Here is a 23093-nt window from a genome sequence, read left to right as displayed (position 1 = left end):
TGAACACCTGAGCTGCATCCTAATTTTTGAGTTTAGAAAGGTATTAAAGGCAGTTTATTAGAACAACAAGATGTGTTTTTACAATCAGGTAACAAAAATAACCTAACATGATTTATCAGTAAATGCAAAAAGTGATAATAATTATGCAGCTACATTAGACATGCAAACATGGAAACACACAGGAAACATCAACACCCACAAAGTGTGCACGAAGACAAATACACACATAGAAATAAAGCCAAACAGTAAACATTCTTCTTTCATCTGTTTTCACAAAGAAAGATAACAAAGAAAACACTTTGACTCAATTTTCACATACATTAACATTATCATTTTAACTCAAGGTAATCTGTGGCATGTGTGTGTTGCTGTGTATATTGAATAGCACTCTAACACACATAAAGGTAATGATGATTTATTAAAGCTCTCCAAGGCTGGATAACATAGACTATCATTGGACAAACTGGGAGATCCATCTATTGATTTCCTAAAAATTGTTTGTTGTTAGTTGCCAATGATTTCAATTCTGGACCAGATTCCTTCCAAGTTGGCTGGATCAGCTATGTTCTCCTATGATAATCTTTTTTTCACCAGTCTTGGAGAGCTTTATTAAATCAGGCCCATAAAGGGAAATAAAAAGTTCCTGTGCAGGTACTGGGTGCAGGTATACATACATATATATATATATATATATATATACACATATATATAAAAAAATTTTATATGTACACACACACACACACACACACACACACATATATATATATATATGTGTGTGTGTACATATAGAAATAGAAGGCATGTATATTAAATGTCAACTCCAGATTTTTTTTATTTTAATGCTCCATAAAAGTGTAATGAAACCTCTAAAAAGATATAATCAATCCAGAGCCATCCCTTGTAATACCCTCTTTTTGCCACAAGATGCCCTCAGTCTTCCAGGTCAACTGAAGCCCAGGATCACCAGGTTCTCTGTCTAAAAGACTGAGAACATAGCATGAGTGCAAGGTGTCCTGGGTCCACTTATATAAAAACATCACAATGGCATTTTTTATTCATTACGGCTGCTTTCTGACTCATTCACCAAAAATGTAAAAGACCCAACACATGATATGACTTGTTAGGTGACTTTAGTAGTAGTATAGTAAAGTAGTATAAAAAATATTTAAAATAATGGTTTATGAACATTTGAGGATTTTCTGATTAATTAGAGAAAATAGAATGCCTAATGGAGCATGTGTGCAAAAATTGTTCATTAGCACTCATGAAAAAGTATGCATGGGCCCTCAAAGGAGACTTTTGCTTGTAATATATAAGGCTACCATTTCTCATAGTGCTGATGTCCTTGTTATTATATATACATACTATTATTATATACATGTATGTGTGTAAAGGTAAAAAAAGGCATTGATATTTTTTGGTGGGTTACCTATTAAAGTGGAGCTCTGTATGCCGAGCTGCCTCCTCACTTTGCTGGAACTATACGGACAACGTTGGGTAAGATATCAGACTCTTGTAGGACCATTGCTTAGCACAAATATTCCTGCCACTAGGACATGGCCCGGGCTCAAATGACCTCTTGAGTTTGTTAAAACACAGCTCCACATATACTCTTAAATTTTCATTCCTTTCAAAGCATTTGACAAAGTAGTCAGAATATTGGTTCAGGCCTGTTGCATGGAGACGTTCTTTAACAGAAAGATATATACATAAGTTACGACAGTGCTAGAAAATACAGCACTCCGGAGATTATCCAGCTGGAAAGTATCTTACTTCATATATTGTCTATGACAAGCTGGTTCCAATGTTCACAGAACATGCAGTAAAATCCAATGGAATCACAGCTGGAAACACTGTATGCCTGCTTTGCATTAGCCCTGGAAGAGCTTTGATCCAGCTGTTATACATCTTGCTGGCGCACATTGGGGGCTCATTAATCGTGTCCTCCTGGTGTATATGTAATATTCTTACTCCGCTTGTATGATTGGGCAATGTGTGTTGTAACTCAGTTCAAAGCCTGAATCTCTTGTGGAAAATGCTTTCTTTGGACTGCAAAAGCTTTTTCTTCGTATCCACGTTTTCTTCACTGGCCGCTCTACTATAAACTCTTTGAACTCAGGGCACTGCGCCATTAGTGCCACTTCTAGAAGAGCTTTAAATGTTGCCCTGCTATTAAATCCTGCAGACTGCATGAAGTGCATGTTCAGGCATTATACAAATTTGCTTCTAAACCTTCCTGCCCCCCTAGAGAATGCCCCAGCATCAGGGGTGTAGCCGTAAAAAAAGAAGAGGTGGCTACTATCCACGGCAAGCGTGCATGAGCATCATTGCTATGTAAACACATAATTGCCGGTACTATCCATGGCAAGTGCCCATGAGCATCATTGTTATGTAAACGCATCATTCCCGCCCCACCCCTGACCAGCATTCATTTTTCTTTTGTTTCTCCCTGTAGTAAGGAAAAGCTTTTATCATTATTTATGATGCCATCACAAAGCTTGTAGACTTTTTTCAGGTGCAGCTGCCCCCCAAACTACATCTCCCAAGAGCTCTTTCCATGTGGGCAAGCTCTCGAAATTTAAGGCAACAGCAGCAGCATTGATTTGCTGCAGAAAAAAAGAGATAGCAAACAAATAGTTCCTATTGCTTCTTCATGATTTCTCTCTGTGTGCATTGTATATTCTCTAGACTTATTATATGGACATCAGTTTACAATGTGCACCCTCTAGCAATACCAGATGATCACCAATTTTACTGTGGTGACTACAGCTATGAATATTAAAGCATTTCAAATACGTTTCTAACAAACTGAAAACAGGCTTGTTAAGAACACTCACAGAACTCTGTAGCTGCAGGTGCTGTGAAGCAATTCATCCTTAAAATTCACAGTAGGACATGCATGCAAGTGAACAGGCTATGCATATTCAAGTATAATTTAAATATATTGTTAACTAGCTGAAAACAAACTTTAAAAAAAGCATTCATGGAACCCTGAAGCTGCTGGTAATGTGAAAAAAAACAGCAGAAACATTAAAGCCCTCCAAGTCAGGAATCACAGCAGCTCAGCTCCCTCAGTTATGTTTATAGTTAATCTGTGCTTTACCCATGCTTCATATACTGTACATCAATGGGGAAGGTGTGAGCATTAATAACGTGCAAAGTAGGTATCTCTTACTTGCTATACAATAAATAATTCTGCACCCAAGCTTCTTCATAGACTGAAAGTTTTAGCAAAAATCACCTTTCCTCTGGTTGTCAGTGCCATATTATGTGTTTCCTGTCATTAGAAAATGTGGAGAATCTATTGCTTTTAGATAAACCCTGGAAGACTTGCAGTCATCTAAAATGTGCAACATAGGCAATATGTTGTATATCACAACATATACGTATATACGTATTCCAACATGTATTCCAACCATGTACAAATCTTTTTTATCATTTATATCATCTGGTTTTCTAACATTTGTAATCCTGCCAACATCCTCGACATACATTAAAGAATACAAAAGCAAAGAAATACGAGACTTTAACAGCAGTGAATATTGTAAAAATTATTATCATGAATCTTTTATTTCCTTCATTAAAAAGCAACAATTAAAATATACATGCCTCTTCCCCTATACCAAGTTTCAGGAAGAGTCTAATTGACATTTTAGCATACATGGGATAGATACCTTGTACACATTACATATGTTTAGATCATCCGACGCGTTTTGCAGACTATGTCCGCTTCCTCAGGGATGTAATTAGTACAGATAGTAGATGTATCAGCACAAAGGTTGTTACATTCACCGGTATGCTTATTCCCTTGGTATGAAAGCAGGCAAAATGCAGGATTAAAATCACAACATAGAGAGATGGCGGTGTCCCGTATATGTTCTCCACAGCAATATTCAGTACTTCTCCAATTATTATTAGTAATGCTCACTCCATTGTGGGGTGGTAATAAGCAATTATCTTCAAAAACTAGATTCAATCAAATAATTTCATCCATGAACAGGCTTGCAATTAAATTATAAGGAGAACCGCTATGATCTCAACATATGTAATGTGTACATTATATCTGGCCCATATATGTTAACATGTCAATTAGACTCCTCCTGAAACTTGGTATAGGGGAAGAGGCATGCATATTTTAATTGTTGCTTTTATTAAAGGAAATAAAAGATTCATAATAATTTTTACAATATTCCCTGGCGTTAAAGTCCCGTATCTCTTTGCTTTTGTATATGTACAAATTTTATTACAAATAATGTACAGAAAAAATCATATAGTGCCACTATATTGGCCTGTGGTCAATTGTTGTTTCATTTTTTAAGTTAGTTTTTATCATTGTAGATTCTTTATATCTGTTTTATTACATAGAGGAAAATGGTATTGATTTTCTACATACTTATGTAAAACTTGAACAGGATTTCCAAAGTACAAAAGACCGAACATCAGAACAGCTTGCTTTGCAGCTTCCTTTGTATGATGAAAATTTTGGACTGTCTCATAAAAGAGTCGCGGCTTTAAGGCCTGATTTATTAAAGCTCTTCAAGACTGGAGAGGATAAACTTTCATCAGTGAAGCTGGGTGATCCAGCAAACCTGGAATGGATTTCCTAAAGGTCATTTGCTATTTGTTAGCAAATGTTTTCAATCCTGGACCAGATCCATTCCAGCTTCACTGATGAAAGTGTTTCCTGTCCGGCCTTGGAGAGCTTTTATAAATCAGAGCCATTTAGTCAACACAGAAAAGTAATCATGTTAATGATGTGAAATGTTTATAATACAAAAATTCATATTTACCTTACTTAATACGAACCTATCATCATCATCTATCATCTTTACTGCCACGGCAGTAAAGACTGATTGGAGAACCCAGCACCTCCGAGAACACATATATTGCGCATCCCAATAGACTGCGGGCTGCTCCGACCCCAGGCAGGGGCCGAAGGGGCTTTACTTTATTGTAGAAAAAAAAGTGTTGATGGGGTGACATAGAAAGAATAATCCAGAAGATGAGTATAAGATGGCGGTGACCAGTGTCCAGCCTGCGCCGGAACAAAAAGGAAAGACGAGACGGCACAGAACCGACTGCACTAAGATCGCAAAGGGATCAATGGCTTTCCACCTGTAAAGGTTTTATATATTTTTTTGGTAATAGTTCCACTTTTTATTTTTTTAACCCTTAAAAACCATAATAAATATATTATTTGCCCACTACCATATTACTTTTTCCTAAATGGCCCACTTAACAATATTAAAGTTATTTAGAGAATGTTTATTCTACAGACTAAAGCTGCAGTAAAAATCTGTAATTTAAGAAAAAAATAGGGATTACTGAACATCTTTTTTATTCGCTGAATGATATGATACACAATATTTCCAAATGATGTCTTTCCCTGAACATCATGAAATGAAGTTTGTTTTATCATGAATTCTGATTGTGAAAGGTACCTTTGGTACATCTGGAACGCAGACCTCGGATTTGGCTGAGTAAGCATGTTGACTGGATGAAACGTATCATTGTTCTCTAATGGCGTTCTCCAGTTACAGGCCCTGCAAGGAGCCTATGTTGGTTTATTCCATTCAATATAATTCACTCTTTTCCCGTTACTATAGATCTCTCCTTTACTTTCTGGAGCCTGATCTTGGTTAAAGAGACTGTAAAGTGTTTTTGTGTACTTTTGATGTTCACCAACTTACAGATGGAAAGCAAAGGTTGTGTTTGTCATGGTTTTGTCCACCAGTTTAATTGTATTTCAGGAGGACATTCTGCTTCCAAAGACATTCGACCCCATGCCTAATGGATCAATGTTAGGCACAGAACTGTTCAGTTAAAGTTAATAGAGTTTTGGTGACGTGCATTTGGGATCCAAAGGCAAATCAGACAGAGAAAAAAACATGTTCTCTACTGAGAGCTTTAACTCAACCTTAAAGAAATCAAAGGGGGAACATTTGGAGACATTGGGGCTGATGTACTAATAGAATTTAGGTTGATTACTTAGCAAGGTGAATTCTAACTAGTGTTGGTGTACGAATTCGGGTTGTCCTTATGTTCGACCTGAATATGCCTGTTTGAATTCGGATAGGCCTGACCCGAAAAACACGGGATTCAACAGTAAAAATTTGGAAAAAAAAATGTAAAAAATGTGTTTAAAAAAAAGAAATCATTTTAATGTAATTTTTTGAATGTTTGTGTTTTTTAACTAACTTTTTTTTTTTACAGATTATTCCACAATGACAATATGATTCCCCCGGCTGTGCAGCCATGGGAATCCTCCTGTCATTGCGGGATCTCCGGGCAATATAGGTGATGAATGGGGACTTGTCTATGGGGTCTTGTCTATGGGGTCTTGTACTATGGGTTCATGGATAGAGAAACCCTATCCAAGAACACATACAACTAGTAAAGGCTGCAAGAGCAATCAGATTGCTCTTGCAGCACTTAAAAGACCCTAAAAATATACAGAATTCTCACACTATTGACTTCAATGGTGTTCGAATTCGGCATTTTATCACCTGGACAAATTCTCACTATTCGAACGAAAGGCTGTTAAATCAAATAGTGAGATATTCGACCTTCACTAATTATAACCTTGCAAAGGATAATTTATTTGATTTAGTAAAAGTGGTGATTTGTTCTCTTTGCAAAGAATACCCAATCATGTGCAAGGAAACCTAAAAAACAGGATTTTTCCTATCGTATGGTTGGTTGGATGAAGTTAGCAGCGTTTCATCTCACTAATATGCCTTTGAGAGGATCTTCACTTTGTGGTTTCCTTTTCTAGTATGATTCTTCAAGCTGTTTATGAAACCAAGTATTTTTTCATATTTTTTGATTGTCCACAAAAGAATCAAAAAAACAATTGGTGAGCCATCTCATAGGGACATGTTGCATACTTTGAGCTAAAATGTGTCACTCCAAGGTGACAACATTCCCCTTCATAGTACCATGAGCGAGTGCTGTCACCCTAGGACGAGACTTATAATTTTGGCAGGTTCATCAGATGAAAATAAATGAAAAATATGAAATAAATAGCAGCCACTGCATCTGGCAAGGACTGATAAGCTGCAGAATAATACATTTCTTCTTTACATTTGCAGTTCTATTTTGAAATGTGTTTTAACTAAAAATGCACTAAACTTTTCCAGTATTTTTTTTTTCTAAGCTTCGGATGCTGTACTAACTTTTTCTGTGTCTGTAATCTTCTTGGATTTTGGTAATACCAGGGTGGGACTCAACATTATGAAACTATTTTCATTGCAGGCACGGTGTTCCTCCTGAGGATGCTGGGGGCTGCTTTGCCAATAGTTTGCGGTTACTGGCAATCAGTAAGATTAATGTGAATCCAGATCAGTTTATGTACACATAGCGGCTTGTGTGTACCAATGCCTGAAAGAAAAGGGGGAAGGAGGTAATTAAACATTGAGAAAATAAAGAAATTACACAGAAAATGTGAAACATGTGAACTTATGCCTACAGGAACAGAAGTATCCTTATGCTAACAACTGTAAAATGTGATATAGATTATAAATGTGATATGGATTATACATGTGATATAGATTTTAATAGAAGCAGGCTCTAACCAAAACTTTAGCTTTTTCAAAAGCCGTATCTATTTCTAAATGGAAAGTGAAAATGGTATTTTATTAAGAATTAATTGAAGCTGTCTTGGACACAGATATATTATAAAACCATTCATTTGCCTCTGGATCAGCTACTAACCGCCAAAATAAGGTTTTGATAAAGCAGTTTTTACTTTTATTTCTGTCTTTTGGTTGAACTCTATCAATAAATATGTTTTTTGTAACCTGTCTAACTATGTAACTATCCTGGGAATATAGGAGCTGACACTCGTTTTATTTTAGTTTATGCTTAAGGGTTCCCAACAATACCACTGATTCACTATAAATTGGGGTTAGGATACTAAAGAAGTACAGGCTGTTCATTTAGCTTATTTTTGGCTTTGAAAAGTGAGTTTTCACAAAGTTTAGCGAATGAGAATGCTGTGTTCATTCCAAATATCTAACCAGAATTTGCTTGCAAATGATTTGATGATTAATGTCAATACGGCTTCTCTGCAAACTCAGTTTTCTAATTGCATAGTAATTTTGCTCAAATGTGCCTTGGTTGAGTTTAAGATCGTTTAAATTCAGAATATCTGAATCTGAACTGAGGTTTATCACGTAAGCCATGTCATTGATGCATACTGTTGACTCCAAGAGTTATTGCCAGGGGTACTGCCAGCATTCCAAAGTGTTGATGATGAATATACTAGAATACTGGCATATATATACATCTATTAGTATATAAATGGTTTAAAGGGGTCTTTATGAGAAAAATAAGAACACTAGAAAAACTGTAGCCATGGAGTCCATGCGCCATATTGAGTGGAACATACAAGAGTTTTCACCGATATTTTATATTTTACCACCATGCTGGAATAAAGTGACCTTTAAAATGTATATACTGGTATGTGCAATCATCCACAATTTGGAAGATAAACTTAAAGAAAAACTAAAGTTCTGCTTTGAAAATGAGCAATCATACAGGTCTTTAAAAAGCTGAATGCGCAGCTCAGTGTAGGATTCCAGGATATCGTAGTATCCTCCACCTGGAGTTACGCCATCCTGGCCTGGCCAATCATGATGGCTGAAGACTTGATTCCTGGTAGAAGGTCAGGTAAAGTCGGAATCACCCACACCAGAACAAGGACAGGTGAGTACAATTAAAAAATTGAGGCAAGTAAGGTAATAACTTTACCAATGGGTCATCACCTGTCCTTTCTGCAATAAACAATATGCCTGGTTGCAATTTTTTAATTTTTGGGTTTCGTTCTGCTCTCTGGGCCTTTAAACCAGCAGCTGCTGTCCATCTGGACAATGGGCTTTCTGCTTGATATTTATTCTAATTGCCAGCAACTGGAACCTTTAGTTAGTGTACATGGCAGGTCCTGCTGGATTAAAGGTAAGTATTGCAGGCTATGCTGCTTTTTGCATTTTGTAATCTTCAGCTCAATTTTATAAAAAAAGTTTAATTTATTCAAAAACATTAAAAATATTTATTAAAAACAAAAAGACATGGGCTGCAAATATACAAGCATGTAGCCAAGTCTGGATTCCCTGACCTTCATCTTTGATTTGATCACTGACAATGAAGATTGATTTGCTAAAGTAGTTAAGCTATACAAAAAGAACATTCACTGTAGTTAGTACTTTAGGTAAAGCTGTGATTGTTTTAGATCCCAATCTTTTGCAAGAGAAAGAAACAGGTCACTGGATGGTTAAACGTCGCCATTTTGCAAAGCTTAGTGGACATTCGCTTTGTTAACTGAACAGTCTCTAAGTATATAGAACCCATGGTCAATGATGAATCCTAGCAAGCATCAACTCTACTGAATTATTCCTGGGAAAAGAAGTTTTGAGAGAGGTGTGAAGGTAAACCCTCTCCTCCTCCTATAAAGCCTGGCCCCTTTCTCTTCTGTACAGCCCATTCATAACTGCAAACAGACGCCTATTCACTCTCTTCTCATTTGCCTCTTGATTTTTTCTTTCCATAGAAAACCTCCTAGCTAACGATGTGTCATCTGTAACTCCGAGCTGCAGACTGCTATTCCAGGCCAGCAGGCGCACTCGGAATATTTCCTGCTCAACACAAACTGGACTGACTCAAAATTCATGTTTTGTTGATTAAACACTCCGGGGGATTTGTCATACCATGGATTATAGATTTTCACGGTAGGTTCAGATTTTAATGCTTGCTTGTAAATCAGAATTTTTTTTTGCACTTTTCGTGGTATTGAAAGATTGTTGGTATTTTCAGAGATTTAGAAAAATTTTAGATTTAGAGCGGTGTTTGAAATATATTAAATATTAATACATGTAAAAGTAAACATCTATATTTAGCTTTGTAGTATAATAGAAATATAACATATGTTTATAGGCATAACAGTTTTAATTTTTGTATATTTTGGTAGCGTAACAATTATAAATATATTTTTAATAAAGTAAAGAATATTTTCATTTTTGTTGCATGCATGTTAGCAGTCTGTTACATTCTTTATAATATATATGTTGTATTGATATATTACTTTCCCCGAATAGTCAATTAAAATGCATCACATCATAGACATCACAACATACTATGACACTATAAGTGACAAGCTTAATGAATTTCAAGATAATTAAATGACTCATGGCTGCAGGAAAAACACTAAAATGAGTAATATCCAACCGACATGAGATGAATCATACATCTAACATTAATGCTATAATGCTACTTTTACATTAATGTGTCTATCACTATGCTAAATATCTATTGAACTAGATTCTAATATAAAAAAAAAACTTAAGTGACCAGTATGATTAATTCATCCCAAATAACCTATTATAAAGAATTATTCTATATTTCTTTAAATAGCTGTAGGTCATTTATGTATACATATATATTTTTTATATATATATATATATATATACAAAGTCATACAGCTATTAAATATTAATAGACATATAGAATATATGTATTGACAAGACTGAAAAGCCCAAACATGCTGTTTTATCATTACTAATATTTTTCTTTAACTTTTGTACAGCAAAATGTGCATTGGGATTTTATTTATGTGACCAGAAGCTATCCTTAGGTAAATGAAATATGTATAAATACTTTATTAGGACTAGAAAGAAAAAAACATTCTCATTTATTTATTTTTACATTTTAACTTATAAATATGAAACACATTTTACTTGTATCATATACTATAAGGGCTAGTAAGCCTAAATAAAAGAAAAACACAAAAAAGAAAAACTTTTCCATCAGCTCTCTTATACCAGATTGGAACTCCGTGATTTTATGGGTTGACCTATGGTGTGCAGGATATGAAAAATGCAAAGGTTGGGTGTGGAGTTTAGGGTAAAGGAGAATGTTCCTGATGACAGTTTACTTGCTTTTATCCTTTTATTAAAATTCATTTAAGAAACATTTATAAGACACTGTGTTCAAGCATTTTGTTTTAGTTGTTTTAGTTTTGGGATTGTTGTATGTAAGTATTGCTTTGTGTTTTTGTTGGCTAGATTTGTCCCAAATTGCTGTGGTGACTATTATTACCAAGGCAAAATGTGATGAAAAATTCAATATTATAGAGTTGTTACCAGAGATGAGGGTTAATTTTCCAGTAGGGTGCTTGTTTTTTGGTAACAACTATCCAAGAAGAAAATTTCCCTCCCTTTGTGGACATTTCCTGGGATTGGAATTGTAGGAAAATCACCCCAATGGCACCAATTTTCAACTAACAGGGGTTTCACTTTTCCCTACTCTATTTACAATAAAATACATTTTTGGATCTGCATAATTTAAAGCTGATTGGGGCTGCAGTGAAAAATTTGCAAAATATTTTTAATAAAGGCCATTAGAACTATTGGCTATATAGGAATGTATGTATGTGTAGTAACAAGAAACTGATGTATGTCCGTTTATACCTCTCAGTTACTAGCTTTGTTATTTTTTGCAGTGCAATGTTGAAAATGAAACAATCATTCTGTCCTTCTTGGTCAGCAAGAGCAGGATTTTCTCAATTTATTTTCATATAACATTTTTTAAATTTATCATATTTGTGCAAGACAACTTAAGAAACAAAGGAGGGTTTCAATAAAAAAAAAGCTAAATATTTTATATTAAAATTATTACCGTGAGTCACGTTGGAGTTTATTCACACAATTACAAGTATATCTGGAATAAATATTATAAAATATCTGGAATTTCTATCATGTTGCTAAGAATCTAGTAACCGTCCACATTTTTTCCAGATGCAATACTGCAATACACTGTTGAGGTTTTTTAATATTTTGTTACAAGTCTACCTTTTTTTTTTTCACATAACCCGTATCTGAACATAAGCATGGCTGGGGCCACTAAACATGAATTAAATGTTGATTTATGTAATACAATTTAACTTAGCCTGAAAAGGAACATGGTACTGGAGTTGTATATATACCCACTGTCTGGTCCAAAAAAAGTCACACAATTTAATATTTAGTTGGATTGCCAATGTTACAACATTTATTTCCATGCAGTTGCATTTTTCACCAAGATCTTGTATTCATGATGGGAAAGTTGGACCGCTGCATAAACTCTTTTTCAGCACATTCCAAATTCTCAATGGGTTTAAGGTCTGGACTTTATGGTGGCCAATCCATGAGTCGAAATGATAGTTCATGCTCCCCAAACCACTATTTTAAAATTTTAGCCTGAATAATCCTGGCATTGTCATCTTGGCATATGCCCATTCCATCGGGGGAGGGAAAAAAATCAATGAATTAAAAAACCTGGTCATTCAGTATATTCAGGTAATCATTTTGTGGGTGCATAATGCAACTGAACCTGATCAACTGAAAAAACCTCAGATCATACCACTGGCACCCACAGGCACCCCATATCATAACACTGATCCCACAGGCACCCCAGATCATTACACTGCCCCCATAGGTACCCCAGATTATTACACTGCCCCCACAGGTACCCAGATCATAACACTGACCCCACAGGTACCCCATATCATAAAACTGATCCTACAGGCACCCCAGATCATAACACTGCCCCCACAGGCACCTCAGATAATAACACTGCCCCCACAGGTACCCAGATCATAACACTGCCCCCACAGGCACCCCAGAATATACCACTGCCCCCACAGGCACCCCAGATCATAACACTGCCCCTACAGGTACCCCAGATCATAACACTGCCCCCACTAGCACTCCAGATAATAACACTGCCCACAAAGCTATCCCAGATCATACTATTGCCCCCACAAGCACTCTAAATTAAAACACTGCCCCAACAGGCACCCCAGATCATAACATTGCCCCCACAGGCACCACAGATCATAACACTGCCCCCACAGGCACCCCAGATCATAACACTGCCCCCACAGGCACCCCAGATCATAACACTGCCCCCACAGGCACCCCAGATCATAACACTGCCCCACAGATACCCAGATCATAACACTGCCCCCACAGGCACCCCAGATAATAACACTGCCCCCACAGGCACCCCAGATCATAACACTGCCCCTACAGGTACCCCAGATCATAACACTGCCCCCACAAGCACTCCAGTTAAAAACACTGCCTCCAAAGCTATCCCATATCATACTATTGCCCCCACAAGCACTCTAAATTATAACACTGCCCCCACAGGCACCTCACATTATAACACTGCCCCCACAGGCACCCCAGATCATAGCACTGACCCCCCAGGCAGCCCAGATCATAACACTGCCCCACAGGCACCCCAGATTATAACACTGCCCCCACAGGCACCTTAGATCATAACACTGCCCCCACAGGCACCCCAGATCGTACCACTGACCCCACAGGCAGCCCAGATCATAATATTGACTCCACAGGAACCCCAGATCATAACACTGCCCCCAAAGGCATCCCAGATCATCACATTGCCCCCACAGGAACCCCAGATCATAACACTGCCCCCAAAATCATAACACTGCCCCCAAAGGCATCCCAGATCATCACATTGCCCCCACAGGAACCCCAGATCATAACACTGCCCCCAAAGGCATCCCAGATCATAGCACTGACCCCACAGGCACCCCAGATTATAACACTGCCCCCGCAGGCACCCCAGATCATAATACTGATGCCAAAGGCACTTCAAATCATAACACTGCTTCCAATAGGCTTGAGAACTTTTTTTGGCCAGGCAGCATAAAGTAAAATTGGGCTAGACAAAGCAATGTTTCTGACTTGCTTGACCTAGGCCCAAATGCTTGGGTACTTTGTATGGCCAGGCAGCATATATTTAAAGTTAAGTAGGCATAAAGAAAGCAATATTTCTAACTTTTTTGGCTCAGGTAATTTACAGGGGAATAATGCCAACTAAATCTTTAAACCTTTGTTCTACTTTTGTGTTTGTGAGTGGTAATAGTAATAATTTTGGATTAAAACATATTTCAGTTTTTGGGGTAAAGTGGAGAAGGGCTGCCACCCTTGTCAGGTTTAATACTGTCTGTGCTCCACTAGGGAGATTCACTCAATATATTTTCCTAGAGCCCGATGTCTTTATAATTAAAAGTGGGGGGAAAACCCGAATTGTGATGTGCACTAAATGCACAGATGGAAATAAACCTGAGAACTTTCCTAACTGTTTGCTCTTGTTTCCTATTCTTGTTTTAAGATTGTTTTTCCTTAGAAATAACACTTTTTAATGCTGTGTACATATGCTGTATTTTAATTTTGATTCTAAACACATTTTATTTCTTTATGCAGCTTTAGACAATTCGGACCCAACACTGAAGCTTTCTAAGAGATCATTTAGGACTATCTTGCAGCAAAATGATGGAGCAGCCCATTAAAGACATCTTCTTGGGCCCTCCAAAGGCTTCAGATCCCATGATGATGGAAAAACGCACCAATGACTGTGTAATTATAACGGTTCCGAGAGTCAACGAAACCCAATTAACTGCAGCAACGGGTGGAGCTGAGCTCTCCTGCTATCGCTGCACAATACCTTTTGGAGTGGTTATTCTTATAGTGGGAATTGTGGTCACTGCAGTGGCTTATAGCTTCAACTCTCACGGATCAATAATTTCTGTTTTTGGGCTGGTCCTACTATCCTCTGGACTTCTTCTGGTCTGCTCAAGTGCTCTGTGCTGGAAAATACGGCAACGGAATAAAAGGGCGAAAAGGAGAGAGAGCCAAACAGCGCTGGTGGCAAATCAAAGGAGTTTATTTGCTTAAGAGTTAAAGAACATCAAAAACAGTGTTAAGACTGCATCTGTTTTACATCAATTGGACCAGCTGGAAGTGGTCTTGGAAACCTCCATCGTGTTGGGATTTTGCTTATACGAGACAGAAGTGTTAACGGTGTAAAATAACTGAGAAGACTGAATAAATGAAGAGTATTAATATAAATATTTGGCATGAGTGAGGTTCAATGAGATAGTCAGTATTCTAATTTGTTACATAAATTGTCGTTCCTATATCAGATTTGTTTTGAAAAACATAGCAATAGTCACCTGCTTTGGCTGAGGTCATTTCCTTCTTCGTTGTAGGTGAAGGTTTTGGTTGTTTGGTGGCATGGGGTTCACGCCTTGTGGATAACTTCATCTTACATTGAATCAAGGTGTTGCAAATAAGGATTTTTTTTCATGATAACAAATTACTTAAAAAATCTCACATGTTGCAATTCTCATTCTAAAATGCCCAAATGTTGGGGAAATTAGGAGGCAATCAGAAATTTGTATCAGTTTTTCCTTTTATTTACTGCTCTCTCATCTGGCATTAATAATTGTTATAACTGAAATATCTTCAAAGTAATTCAAATTGGTTATCTAATTATTGTGCTCTGGTCTGTTGTTTGTGATATGCATATGCAGTCTGCTATTCTAAACTCCCTGTTATTTCCCCTGTATTGGTAAATGTAAAGGATTTATGTGTTTTGTGTGCAAATGCTTTAGCAGTCCATGCCTTGCATGGTATACAAGATGCTGAAAGGGAATCTGTACATTACAGAAGTTCATTGAGTCTTGTAGCCTATGGCCTGCAGCCTCCCTTCTGTGTTAATGATCCCTCTTGGTGGCCACTAGAGGGTGCTCTTAAGGGAAAACTACTTACCTGGGCTAATATAGGTTGGCTTCTTTCTATTTTTTGATTGAAAAAAGTACCCTCTAGTGGCAGCCCAGGGAAGCAATTTAAGCTGAATAGCACAGTCTAAACAAACCTTGGATGTTGCAGACCAGGGAGATTCTTTAACATAATGCTTATTCCGGAGTTTGTATTCCAAAAGGCAACTTGCATTTTCAAAAGAAGATTTTATCAGCTTGCATATGTCTCCTATGATAAGGGTACAGACAATAGGAAATTTAAAATAAAAAATGAAGGTTGCCATTGCTGCAGTCTTTTTTTGCAAATGCTAGTTTTAAAGCTGCCAAATTGCAGAGTTTTACCCGACTTGAATACTTTTTATATTAGAAAGTGTTAAACCTAATAGGTCAGAACAACCACATTTTTAAAAGTGTTTAGCAGTGTCAGGCTATTTTGGCAGCTTGTAACCCTGCTTTTGAATTAGAGTCCTAGGCAAACCGCTAAATAAAGATTTAATATATATGTATATATTACCTGCCAAATAGTTTAGAATCCTGTTTATCTAGGCTCCCCCAAATATTTCTGCTGTGTGCAGTTTTCTCCGTTATCTCCTTGCTCATTGGGCAGAAGTAATGATGCTGAGTTATTGCCAAATGAGCATGCTGGAGGTTGATGGCATAGGAAACTGCAAAAGTGGACCAGGAATAGGAATTTCACTGATTATTGTGATTAAATCACAAGATTGGCAGAACAGAAAACCTTTGGCAGGTAAAACAATGCATATATATGTCTATGTCTTTGCATGTTCCATCTGAAGGGTATGCAGACATTTATGTTCTGCTTTACTTCCAAAGTGACTGCATTTGCTGAATAGCAGCTTCATTGCAAACTGTATGCACAGTAATTAGTTTATTTTCTGGCTACAATAATTATAATGCCTTTGGAGTCAAAGACAATGGTTCTGGGAAAATGACAGGGTGTAGATTGCCCCAGCAGGGACACAGACAGCACTAAAAATCTTAGGTAAGGTTATCTGTATCCTATATGGCAGTAGGTATTCCCAGGTTCAGAAGTAAGTGTCTAAAGGTTGGGTTGTAACTCAAGTAAGGACTAAGTATTTACAGAAGAAAGCCATATGTTGCTAATCCTTGACACTTTGCTGATGGCTGAATGGTCCCCAGATATGGCTTATTGTGTTTCTGGTGCATTTGGTTTTTGGTATTCACAATAAAGATCACATAGATCACTACAGTCTGGGATCACTAAAGAAAGTAGCATTCAGATAATAATGATTGCCCATGCTTATACACTTAGTGTTTACAGGTCTCCTGTCATTGGTCCAAAGGAATATAGACTGAGTAAGGATATCCATGAAGGTGATTGGCAAATTGTGTTCCTTGCATTAGACAATTATCACAACATTTACTAGGCTATGTGAATTATCCCTTGCAGAGAGGTTTTTCACCTTGGTAAGTGAATAGCCTGAATTCCTTTATATATATATATATACGATGGAGTGGAAGGGGGTAATAGTGTCTGTGTTTCCTTTAGGGCCCCCCCCCATACCTAATTTATGTATTTTCCTGTATTGGTTTTTAATTGTATACTCTTTTTGGGGTATTACATTTATTCTCCTATAGTGCAAAGAGCAATAAAAGTTTCAAAGAAGCGCCAAACCTTCATAAACGTGAGGTAGTTTGGAATAGTTGGAGTAGTCATGCATGATGTATTGGTCATAGGGCAGCATTACTTGGTTATTGATTTTCTTGGGCCTATTGTTCTGCCCTAGTGTTGTTTGAGCAGCTGATTTTTTTTTTTTGCTCTTTGTCCGAGGGGATATAATGGGATTCTCCAATTTTTTCTACAGCAGAGCTGCATGTACAGTTTTCTCTTGTTAAATAATTCAGACAAACGGGTAAAGAAATAAATACTCCAAATGAAAAACACCAAAAAGAGCCAGAAATCACTTTGCTAACCTTGAAAAATCAATCCCCTTAAACAACATTTAGATAAACTGCATACAAAACTTCCTATAATAATAACTGTAGAGATAATATTCAGCATTAGGAGACAATATTACATTAACCTGATGTCTATTTTCTTAAAGGAAAAGAAATGTGCTTCATTTGCACAAATAACACTAGAGATGGGCACTATATATCAATAATAAAGTAACACAGCATAGACTAATGTAGCAAAACAATAAAGTCACTTAAGCTAGCTAAAACGTGTTTGAAATTTACATGTAGGTTGTTCATTGAGAGGTTTTAGCATTTTTTTTACTCCTGTTAGGCATCCACACTGATGTTATTTTTAAGCTCTTATAAATGTCCATACTGCATTGAATGCAATTATACAAGCATCTAAAGGTATTTTAAATCAGGTGTTTAAAAGCCTAAAAATGCTTACAAATACCCAGAAAATTGATATTAGGCATTTTAATGCAGATGTTTAAAAGTTTGTATTATGCAAATATAATTCATATATGCTTTTTCCTGTGATCTCTGTCCTATAAACACTTATGAATGGCCCCCATTGGTTTTTATTGGAATAATTTATAGTCCCTTCAAAAAATGAAATCTGTAAAGGGCATTTTCTCGCAAAACATGACGATCCAAAAACATTCGGGTGTGCACTGGCACATTGATAAGAATGGAAAGTTTAAACAACCCCTGGCTGATCCGGCCTAGTCCCCTCCGGCAACGCGCAGCGGAGCGGGAACAAACTACCGGAGCCAGAGCTGCCGGAGCTCTGGAGCCGCATGCAGCTCTTGGGCCTCCGTGTGGTGGCTCCCTTCCCTATTTACCCAGGCCGGCGTTAACGATTCTGTCGCTGGGGTAAATAGGGGACATTGCGTAGAAGAGGGATTTCACTTCAGGGGGCATTCCTGCTGGGGGGCAGGGCCATTGGGGTGACACTCGAGAGGGAGTCCGGCCTAGTGTGCTCCTGCCCACCCCTGAAATGGCCTAGTGACCAAAAAAGCTTGCTGACCTCTGCTCTAGAGGAACCCTGGTTGAGAAACACTGCCTTAGACATAATAAAAGTAAAATGCCTCTGTCAGGATAAATGTACAAGAATTGCCGTTGTTGGTTTAAGTCTTAAAATGCAGTCCAGGGCTGCCAATCCCTTTCTCTACTTGGGGGGACCTTGGTTTAGAACAAGCATGTGCATATCAGGTATCACCAGTTTTTGGTCAGTGGCACATTAAATAATGGAGGGAACAAAAGGAGGAAAGCCTTGTAATATTCACCTTCTAAAACAAGTTGGGACTAGTAATGCCGGTGTTTTAATCCATTTCTATAGATGAACAGCAAACTTTTGCAAAGCATTTGCAAGATATTCAGTAAGCTTTCTGCAGCTTTACCTTTAAAGTATACGCAAACCCCAACAATGACGTTCTCATATTTGTTCCCTTTTGTTCATTTACTGTGTCACTGAAATAATTTGTTGAATCTGCAAAAAATACCTTGGATTATGTTAGAAATGTAAAACCATCCTTTCCAAACTTCCTGTGTTGTCTCGGAGCTGACCTATCAAGTTGCCATTGCTGACCTGGTTCTGATGCTTGCTTTGGTTGCTGTTCTGATCCTTTGCTTTTATCAACAAGTATGCAGCTCAGGTGTTCCACCGATGGTCACACAACCTGCATGATGGGATTCAAAACGACTAAAGCCAAACGATCAGCTTTCCATCCAGGCAATTAGCATTGTATAGAATGAATTCAGCAATGGCAGCTTTCATCATCTCTCCGTGACAGGTCCCCTTGAATAGAAGTGCCGACTGTCACTTTAAACATGCTGCGAGCAGGCTGCCGTACTACTTAAAGCTTGTTGAAAACCAGCTAGCTGTCTATTTAGAGTGAAAGCCAATACCATTTGGCAGTATTCCACCTAGTGAAATTGGCTTTTTATATTTGCCTCCAAATCCCTAAGTAATTTGTGCTATTTTCCATATATGAAACAAGTCTGTTAATTTAATAATTTATTACCATGTATGAGTATATGGTGGTGGAGTCATCAATGCATTTCAATGTTCTGGTGCACATACTTATGCTGGAGAATCCATGGAAAAGATGTAGGAATGACACTTTCAATGCTGTAGTATTACTTTTAGACAATAAGGGTTAGAATGAATTCACAATTTGATTCTAAGTCGGTGACTATAAAGTAAAAGCAAACATCGGTTGTCAGTACTTCTGTGCTGCAGTGAATGATACTGGTGGTACTTGTAGATTTTTTTTTATTTGTTATATTTTACAGTGTATCTAGGTGGATAAATGTAATTTTATTTGTCTAAATTGCGATTTGTACCTGCCAAGTGTCAACTTTTATAAATTATCGTTAAACTTATTAAACCTAGCACTTTTTAGTCTGTTTTTTTGTATAAAACAAACATTTTATTAAAAAAAAATAGTGCTGCTACAATAGTGGCTGTGTATTCTGTGATCATAAATGTTTACATCTTTTACCACAGTTACTATAAAAGTATTTTGTGTTTTCCTTCTTTTGTATCAACAGTATTAGAAAGATATTAGCATTAAAATGGGTTGTGCTTAATGAGCTTTGGTCATTTTTAAAGTTACTTATCATATTATGTGACTATATGGTGACATATACTACATTGTGCCACATTTACCAACTTACAATGAACATTAGGCTCCGCCCCAGAGGAGCATGAAGTCTGACTTACTTACTAGAAATTGGGGCACATTTCAGTCACAGTATTGTGGGGGTCCAGTACACCAAAGAATATGCCTAGTATGATGGTTTCTATAATGTAAGGTGAGGGAAGCCCAGGGTCTTTTTCAAATCCTATCTTAATGACAAGCTAGCCCTTTTGCAATACTGGATCATTTTGCTGTTCACTGGACTCAATATTTGCAGGGGGCGGCTGTAGGCTGTGAAAAACTGAAAATATTGGCTGTCTAATTTATTGTTTAAAAATATTGTATTAGTCTGGATACCAGTGTGGCATAAGGGAACGGTTCTCGTTGGTTCTTGCCATATGATAGTCGCACCCATACAGCCAAATGTGCAAAAATTACAAGATGTGCTGAACTCAACAGTCAATGAAATCCCAGGTGTTAATTATCTAGTGGTGATTAAAGCATAAATTAAGAATCTCAATCAAAAGCACCACATTTCCTCCTTTCCTACATGTAATTGGAACACAGAAGATATCTATTTGGTTTTAATGTTTTAAACTTTAAACAGGGCGGGTACCTGGAGGGACCAGTACGTGTCTTTAGGATCTTCTATAGCAGTGGTCGCCAACCAGTGGTCCGCAAGAAAATTTTTGATGGTCCACAGAAAAATGTGGACATTATTTGCAATATTAGTAATTAATAATAAAACAAAAATAATATTCTAATAAATTTTTATATTCTGAATGACAATTTTCGCCTTTATATTGCACTAAATTCACGAACTGTACTAGAGACGGAAAAACAAGGGAGGCGCAGCGTGACGTCAGTGTAGTGTTAAGTTGTATGAGGCAACCGTTACCGAGCCGTACGCTTCAGTATTGTTTCCACGATTACAACAGTCACCCCGCTCCACCAATACCGATTCTCATCCCATTGTTTTATTTTGTTTGTTTATTTCTCAGATGCTCTTTTAGATAAGTATGACCTTAGCTGTATATTTTCTTTACCTGGTATATTTAATGGCATCAAATAGTTTGACTTTCAAATGAAATAATGCCATAATGAGTGAAAAAAAGCAAATATTTTGCATTTCTTTAGTAATACCAAAGATAACACAACTAATAACAATAGTAACAATAATATTACTTTACATAACTGTGAGCTGATAAATAAATCAGAGCTGCCACAGTCCTTGTCAGCACCATTAGGAAGATCAATGTTTTACAAATGTATTTATCTTTCTAAAAACTATTTATATTAATGGTCCATGGGATTTAAAATGATAAATTTAGTGGTCCTTGAGGTGTGAAAGGTTGGCGACCGCTGTTCTATAGTGGACACAAATTATAAATTCCTGGGATGGTTTAATGTGAAAATATTTAACTTTAGGAAGTTGGTGTTTGGGTCAAACCCCTACTTTACAAAGCTTTTGGTCCATGTGTCCATGTGGTGGACATCTTTACAGACTTTTAGATGGAAAAAGAAGGCATAACTTTCCAGATTTTGTATGACAAAAATGTTGGGGCTCCTAGTGCATTACATTACATACCCAAGGAGTCTAACTCCATACTAATTCCAACATTCAAGTCACGCACAGGTACACATTAATCTGCCACAAAAAGTATTTCTAAAAGAATGTCTTCTATAACAGTGTGACTGATTTATTTTCTTCTGTTCTAAACAGTAAAACCATGAAATTGCTTGCCTTGTGTTAAAATTTCATATCTGTCTTTATTTTCTTTATGTCAGTCTTCTTAAACATAATAGGCAAATTAACTTTTAATTGACAGTTGGAGAATGCACCACCTCCATGCAGCATGCTCCCTCCTGTAATCCATGCTGGCATTTTATATTCAATTGATTTTTATCACAAAGCCTTTTCTATAACCACAGGCAAACCCTGCTGCTCGAGAGGAAAACATAACCTCATAGGAAGCCGTCACTGTCATATCGCTTGTTCAAAAGAGCAATTACATCCGACCTTCCTTACCGTGTCCACAGGTTGCTCAGATTCATTCTTTTAGCATCAGTCGGGAATTCATGACCACAAAACACCTGGTTAACTCTTTCTCTGCTAAGGTGACTTCAAAAAATCTTCACATACAGTTTGTTGGATTGGAGAAGAAGAATATAGGTTGCAGATTATGATTACTATTTTCTAATGGACAACCATGTAGAGATTTTAATATGTAAGAATGTAAGATTTACTTGGATGACTATTTGTGTTCTGATTAAGGAACTCATTGAAGGAACACCACTAAGCAAGTCTGGTTTTATTGCTTTGTTTAAAATGAAAAAAAAATGTGTTATGTCATTGGGCATACACATTTGTCTTTCTCAAATTTCTCAAAATAACTGAAATACAGGGTAAGAGAAAAGCTAAACTCTCTAAACCCCAGCCCTCTCCTCGTCCTCGTCCCCATCTCAACACATTTACTTACCCCTCGTTATTAGGTCATTTATGGAGTTGAAATTTTAAGAAAAGGGAGGTCTGGTTTTGTAGGATCCATTGATAATCTACCTGCAAAAGGCTATTATCTAAAAGGTCTATTCATGCACGCACACTTTTCACACGTTTACCCAACTTAATTCAAATATGGAAATCTTGGTAAAGATTGGGTGAAAAATGTGAAATCATTTCTGAAAAGACTTAGGTGTCTTGGTCCCATACACTTGCACCCCTATACATTGAGCCAGTCCATACATCTTGTGTGCTCCAAAAAAAAAATAAAATGCATAATGAATGTAGTTAGCAAGATTTGATCTACATGCAGAGAATTAGGCTCAGAGTTTAGGTGGAATATGATATGGTTATATCATACCAGGCCTATGCTAAATTTCCTGGATGGGCTAGATTC

General features: G+C 37.1%; 1 protein-coding gene across 3 annotated transcripts in view; it reads left to right on the top strand.

The window, feature by feature from the left end:
* TMEM100 (transmembrane protein 100) overlaps window positions 1-20146 on the top strand; it is a 39186-nt gene extending 19040 nt beyond the window's left edge. For 2 of the 3 annotated variants that reach the window (XM_072403315.1, XM_072403317.1), the window contains exons 2-3: window positions 9548-9725; window positions 14274-20146. In XM_072403315.1, the coding sequence (XP_072259416.1) occupies window positions 14340-14744 (405 nt within the window). In that variant the 5' untranslated portion in view covers window positions 9548-9725; window positions 14274-14339 and the 3' untranslated portion in view covers window positions 14745-20146. Of the gene's footprint in view, window positions 1-6872; window positions 7403-9547; window positions 9726-14273 lie in introns of those variants that run through there. The other variant, XM_072403316.1, reaches the window with a different exon arrangement.
* The last annotated feature ends 2947 nt before the right edge of the window (window positions 20147-23093 follow it).

The sequence above is a fragment of the Pyxicephalus adspersus genome, chromosome 3, assembly GCF_032062135.1.
Source record: "Pyxicephalus adspersus chromosome 3, UCB_Pads_2.0, whole genome shotgun sequence".
In the NCBI taxonomy this organism is placed as follows: domain Eukaryota; kingdom Metazoa; phylum Chordata; class Amphibia; order Anura; family Pyxicephalidae; genus Pyxicephalus; species Pyxicephalus adspersus.
The sequence above is the reverse complement of the archived record's forward strand: the minus strand, read 5'-3'. Positions and strand labels throughout refer to the sequence as shown.